This window comes from Nicotiana attenuata, chromosome 7 (genome assembly GCF_001879085.1).
Source record: "Nicotiana attenuata strain UT chromosome 7, NIATTr2, whole genome shotgun sequence".
NCBI lineage: Eukaryota > Viridiplantae > Streptophyta > Magnoliopsida > Solanales > Solanaceae > Nicotiana > Nicotiana attenuata.
Window position 1 is genome coordinate 72,637,542 of NC_031995.1, and position 6,393 is coordinate 72,643,934.

A 6,393-nucleotide genomic window follows, 5' to 3' on the forward strand; every position below is an offset into this window, starting at 1 on the left:
TCGAATACAACAACTGATTAGCTACACTTCCCTGATTCACGCCTATTTTTGCTACTGTATTCATGAATACAATAGCTTAAATACATCGAATACATCTTATAACCACAGAAAAGGTATCTATAATCCGTAATATAACAAATGGTATCTATAGATGGCTAATTACTACTAAAAGATAGTGCTTTATGAAAATTTCCCTAAAGATAATACAAAGTTTGGTTAGCCATATAACACAACATAATCGCTGCATAGCTAACGTAATGTTAGTCAGCGGTATCAAAAGATACCTACATTATGTTATGCATAAGAAATATATTATTTTATGCAAGATAAAATGTGAAAAATAAGAATACATGTATTAACAATACATAGATTAAATTAGTTAAAGACAAAAAAACCCTTTAAAGTAAGTAATTCATGTATTATTATAACATTCAATTGAAGATTAATCACCAAATGACAACCTTTCATTATTGCTCATGCATAAACATTATAATTCCTGCATAACTAAATGTTACAAAAAACTCTAATAGCAAGTTGCTTAGCAATCAATCAAAATAATATGCTTAGATTTATGTACTCTGCTTTCCTTTCCAAAGCCACAAGATGATCAAAAACAAAACTAGGATGCAATCTGGAAAACTCTATTGTACCAAATAGAATGAAGTATCAAGTGGAAAATGTCATACTTTACAGGTTCAGGATGCCAAAGGAAATGTTGTTGTACCTTCTTCACATTGTTATACAGTTTCAAATATCTTCTTAGTGGGATCGATTCGAGTATAGACTTTAGATTAGGAATGTCCTTCTCTTGAACGAAAACAGCAAAGGACTCCCAGTTCAATGTCTCCAAAAATGGTGGTACGAAGTTGTCAGATATGATCACGGGAACACATTCGTAGGAAATAGCTTCCACGACTCGTGGACTGTTGACTTCATAACCTCTTGCACAAATGCAGTATCTACTGCTCTTCATGTGCTGGATGTAGTCAGTCTTGCGCATCTTCCCAAAGATTTTCATGTTTGGATCTTTGTTTTGCCAGTACTTTAAAAGAATAGGACGGACGTACCCATGCATACTGCCTGCGAAGAAAGCAAGGAATTCTCGTTGACTAGGACGTTTGCCTCCAAGGCTTCTCGAGGGATCAGCTGAGCCAATATTTGTTTCCGGTAGAGAAGCATCCTTTCCTAACTTGAATCCTTCTTTCAAATCAGCATTGCAAAATGACTTTATGCAATTGGCCATCTCACGCCTAGTTTCTTCCGGGGCCTACAACAGAAGAAGAGAAAGACACTTCAAAACCATACACAACTCCTTATTCTCCGAAAGAGAAACCTTGAAACGATATATATAATACAACTCTACATAGAGAAATAGATTGAACATAGATGATATCAAAAGCTCGTAAAACATACCCAGTCGTGGCAAGCAACAAGAAAATGGTCAGCTCCTTGTGTTCTGTTCCAGAATGGATATCTTCCCTTGATCAAATCAACATAGTTCTTCAAATAGGCTTTTAGGTTAGTGAAACTGTGAGAACCACGCACATACACAACTTCTCCCAAAATTTGAGAACTAAAGGGCAAGTAAAATAGGTGTGCTTTGTTTGGGTCATTGGTAAGGAAATGCTGGCTTGCTTTTAACTGCTGCATGAACCAACCTTCTGAAGCATAGATGCCCTTGAGCCTTGGTTGATGGAATACTGGTCTCTTTCCCTCCCTGTATATGTAAACCTTGAGATTCCGTTCCATTAACTCATAGCTCCTGCATTTCATGAAAAAATCCATTAAACATACTTTTATCTCAAGATTCAACCGAACCAGCAAAAGCCAATTTGTCTTTTCGAGAACAACAACAAAAAACCCAAACGACAAACCCAGTGTAATCTCACAAAGTAGGGTCTGGGGGTATAGTGTACGCAGACCTTACCCCTACCTTGTGAACAACTTAGTGACATAAAATAATTACTCTTTGGGAAAGAGTAACTTTGTGATAACTAATTCTTTCTTTTTTTCAGATATGCAACATGGTGTGGACACCCGGACTGATCTAGCAGATTATGCTGTATGCAACTTATAAATGATGCTTGCTTATACTAGACAAGTCAAGAGTCTAATTTAGATACAGTAGCAATGAATAAATTCTTTCTTTTTATGACAATTTTAATAGGTGGAGACGAATTTATGACAACCAGAACTACCACTACTGGTAAACTAATGTGTACCTTTTAAATTTTGAAACATTGTGATAAACTGGTGCATGTAGTCCTGGATCACTGATAATGTTGGCTGCACTTTCGATCTGTGACTTTGCACTCCGCAATCCTTCATCACTGGCTGAAGACCACATTGGCTTCTGGCAGAATTCAATACAGAAAAGGGATTAGCAACAATTTCCTTTAATGAATTAGCTTTCCCTTATCTTACATAGACCTAGACATACCGTTAGAAGGCTCGAGGGATGACTCCAGAGCATCATTTTAGTCATTTCAGATATTGATACTACTCCTTCCACTGGCCTATCTGTCGCTTCCTTCACAGCCGGGGAGTTGGTCGTAGTGGAACCATTTCTTGGAGTAGTGGTGACATCATAGGGATTATGAGAACTAGCCAGAGCAGTAGAATTATCACCAACATGTCTAAGTGAAACAGAGGGAGCTGGTGAACTCATCGGCTGTGATGTAGCATTCGAGTTTAAAGGGATGACCCCAGCTACTTCATCATTCCGGGTAGTTGTGGCACCATAGGGATTATGAGAACTACCTAGAGTGGTCGAATTATCATTAACTTGTCTAAGTGAGACAGAGGGAGCTGGTGAATTCATGGGCTGTGATGTAGCATTCGAGTTTAAAGGTACAAGCCCAGCTACCTCATCATTCCGAGTAGTTGTGGCACCATGGCGATTATGAGAACTACCCCCAGTGGTCAAATTATCATTAACTTGTGTAAGTGAAACAGAGGGAGCTGGTGAAATCATTGGCGATGATGCAACGTTCGAGGCTAGAGGGACAATATCATCTTTGCTTTGTTCTTCAAACATCGGGGCTACATTTTCATTGTTACCATTAAATACGTAGCCAATTTCCTTAGCCGTATCTGGTGCCAACGTCCCGTTTGGTTTAAGCAATTCCACTCCAGAACTATCATTAAGCTGTGTGGACTGCTGAATTAAAGTTGTATCTTCAGGATTACCACTCGTATTTGACTCAATCGAAAAATTGTAGTCCTTTATCTTGATTTTACCATCAAATCCCGCAGTAACATTGAGTTGTGTATTATTATTGGAATTTAAACCAGAAAATCCACCAGAAAATAGGGATCCTATAAGAGTTCCATATGGAAGTTGTAAGTATTGAACAAGTATGATAAATGCAAACACACCTCCAATTAGCCATAATGTTCTCCTGGTCTCAGCCCGGCACAGAAATAGATGGAACTCAGAACCCATAATTTCTATCTTTTGATTAAATCACTAGCCAATGCAATGTTCATCTAAAAGCCCCTGCGATTGAACCACTGGCATTACAAAGGCTTTTTTCCTTTTTTTTTTGGGGTGGGGGGTTGGGGGGGGAGGGTGGGGGTGGAAGATGAAGAATCAAAACAACAGAGCAATTTCAAAAGAAAAACTGAAATAGCAGAAAATTGATAATCCTTTGAGAGTAGTTCAACCAAGATTTCTAGACCCCAAAAACGAAAAAGAAGAAAGAAAAAGCACAAAAATAATAATTGTTAGATATAGGTTAAGATTGTATTCTACATGTATTAGGACTCTCCTCTATATGGATAAATACAACATGCACAGCTTTGCCCTAGCAGAATAAGTGTTACCTACAGTTCAGCAAGTTTGAAGTTTCCAACTCCAAATAAATCTTTTTTTTTTGGTCATCACTCCAAATAAATCTTCAAAAAAAACAAAAATGAGCCTTACATGACAAAAATAGCACTAAATTATTATAATTTACAGTTAATCCTTACAAAATAAGGTAAATAAACTATAACTAAGACCAAAAGGGGTTCCAAAGATAAAATTCCAAAATTACCTCTAACATGCAAAAGCTACTTACAGCAGAGTTTCCCTCTGTCACTTCTTCTTTCCTCTACAATGTATGAACTATGAATATCAAGAATTTGAAAAGTAATATTGAAACAATGATTGTAGAATAAAGAATTGTGAGTATTGAAAATTCAAGAAGACTGCAAAGCCATGCAAGACGTTGGTTTCTGGGTGCTGTTTTGGAATTCCAAGTGTTACTTCATGAATGCCACACGTCAGAGCATTTTTGGTTTTTTTAGGCTTTTGGATTTTCAATAAATGCTAAATGTGCGAGCTTCAGAAGGAAGTATGTGACAAATAAAGCTTAGCACGAATTTCAGATGACATTGATAGACACGTAATTTGGCGTAAATGCCACTCCGTACTTTATTTCCTCTATTTATTGATCCTTAATTTGGATTTTATTCTCTTTTTATTCTTGGGATTGCTTAAATATGGTAAGTTGTTAGAGCTCATACTATCTTCATATTGACGTGGTGATTTTAACGGTCAATTGATTTTGTAGTTCACTATAAATAAAAAAATTATATCGAAGTTTATTATGTTTGAACAATATCCTCTCACTTAAACTTTGAATTTTCATATTTCTTTTCTCTTTCATGCGGTTGGAAATGGAATTGATGAATACATATATGATGACAGATAAATATCTTATATTTACTGGATTAGTGTAAATTCTAAATGCAAATAAGTGTTTAATTACAATGTTCACCCTGTGAATTTTTCTCACAAAATAACTGATAGTAATTTTTCTTTATTCTCTCAAACGCAAAACAATTGATACAATAATTTTACTTGATTCTCTCAAACAATAGATATACGGCGAAACAATGAAATTGTGTTTGACATAAGTATTTATATTTGAAATACTCCTAAAAATAAGTTTTTTCATATTTTTCAAATATCTTAAATATTGAAGTTTAGAATTTTACAAAAACTGATGGTCAAATCAATATTAGCAAAAACACGAAATATGACTAGTGGCGAAGTGGATCTTAGCGGGGGGCATGGACAACATTTAGGCCTCATATGAGTACGCGCCCGTTACGCGTGTGCTTTGTCTCATGGAATAATTAAAAAGAAATATCTCATAAATGCTACTTTAGTATACAAGAAATTGTGTTTGGGGTATAAAATAATACATATATATATATATATATATATGTTCTCAAAAAATAATGAATATTAATTCTATACAGTTAATACAATAAAGAAAGAAGTTCCTATAAAAGTCCTTCAACTTAAAATTTATTCTAGTTTCATAATTTTATCACTTTCTTTCAATTTTAGCAAAATTATGCAAGCCTTGAAGACTTAAGAGTTTTTTTTTTTTTAAATACGTTTTGGATAGTTATTTTCAAATTCATCCTAAAGACACAAATAAGATCAATGAATCGAGAGAAGACACTTTTTTATATCTGTATTCTATTTTAATCAATAAAAAGTACTACTAAAAGAGTTAGTAAGTGATATTCTATTTTTTTGGAAATCTATTTCAGTAAGGAGAGTTCTTGTCACGATCTAAAATCCACCAGTCGTGATAACACCTAACCCAGCCCGCTAGGTAAGCCAATTAACAATTATCCAATTTCATTTAACTTAATAAAACAATTAAACAAGAGAATTATCTAAATCTTATATATTTTTCAAGGACTGGTAGTACAAATCATGAGCTTCTACGAATGGAGTTTACAAAGCAACAATGGAACAATTACACAGTCTGTTTGAAAAGTACATAAACAAAATTTTATAGTCTAAGGCTACCGTGAACAAGAGGCATCTACAGCAGGAACGCAGGTACGCCTTCAAATCCAGCAACCATCGAACGTAGCAACATCAGCATCCGGGATGTGCACGCACTGTGCAGGAAGTGCAGTATTAGTACAACCGACCCCATGTACTCAAAACGTAACAAACCTAACTTCAGGTTGAAAGCAGTGACGAGATAACACAGGATCGGGTCTAAAGCTAATACTTCCACAACAGTTCATAATAACATAAATGCAAGTATAAAAAGAGATATCTCAAAAGTAAAATACTCAGCTCGTTCACAGTTCCAAAAAATGGTCATGCTTTTCAAATATCTCAGTGAAAGAAAATCCCAGATCTCTTACCGAAAATGCCAAAGTACGAGTAAGTTTGAAAACTGTAATTTTCCAAATATCCTTTCCACAATAAATAAAATATTTCATTTTCTTTTCAAATAACAAGTATAAAGTACATCTCCATACCCACATATCAATGTATATAATAAGTCATGAATGACGTGATACTATATAGCATGAGGAACAATGCATCTCTATGCCTGTATGTCATGTATGCATGTGAACGCCATGTATCTC

At 35.1% G+C, this 6,393-nt stretch overlaps 1 protein-coding gene across 2 annotated transcripts; it reads right to left on the reverse strand.

Annotated features, from left to right (window-relative positions):
- On the reverse strand, window positions 436-4,297 carry LOC109229297 (probable glycosyltransferase At5g03795). 2 transcript variants are annotated; one of them, XM_019394690.1, is made up of 5 exons: window positions 4,038-4,297; window positions 2,441-3,499; window positions 2,223-2,353; window positions 1,414-1,762; window positions 436-1,267 (listed from the first exon to the last, which is right to left on the reverse strand). In XM_019394690.1, exons 2-5 carry the CDS (start codon window positions 3,443-3,445, stop codon window positions 620-622), a joined length of 2,133 nt encoding a protein of 710 aa, XP_019250235.1. In that variant the 5' UTR covers window positions 3,446-3,499; window positions 4,038-4,297; the 3' UTR covers window positions 436-619. The 2 variants fall into 2 exon arrangements, with proteins under 2 accessions (XP_019250235.1, XP_019250236.1); XM_019394691.1 differs by lacking the exon at window positions 4,038-4,297 and having other exon boundaries at window positions 2,441-3,539.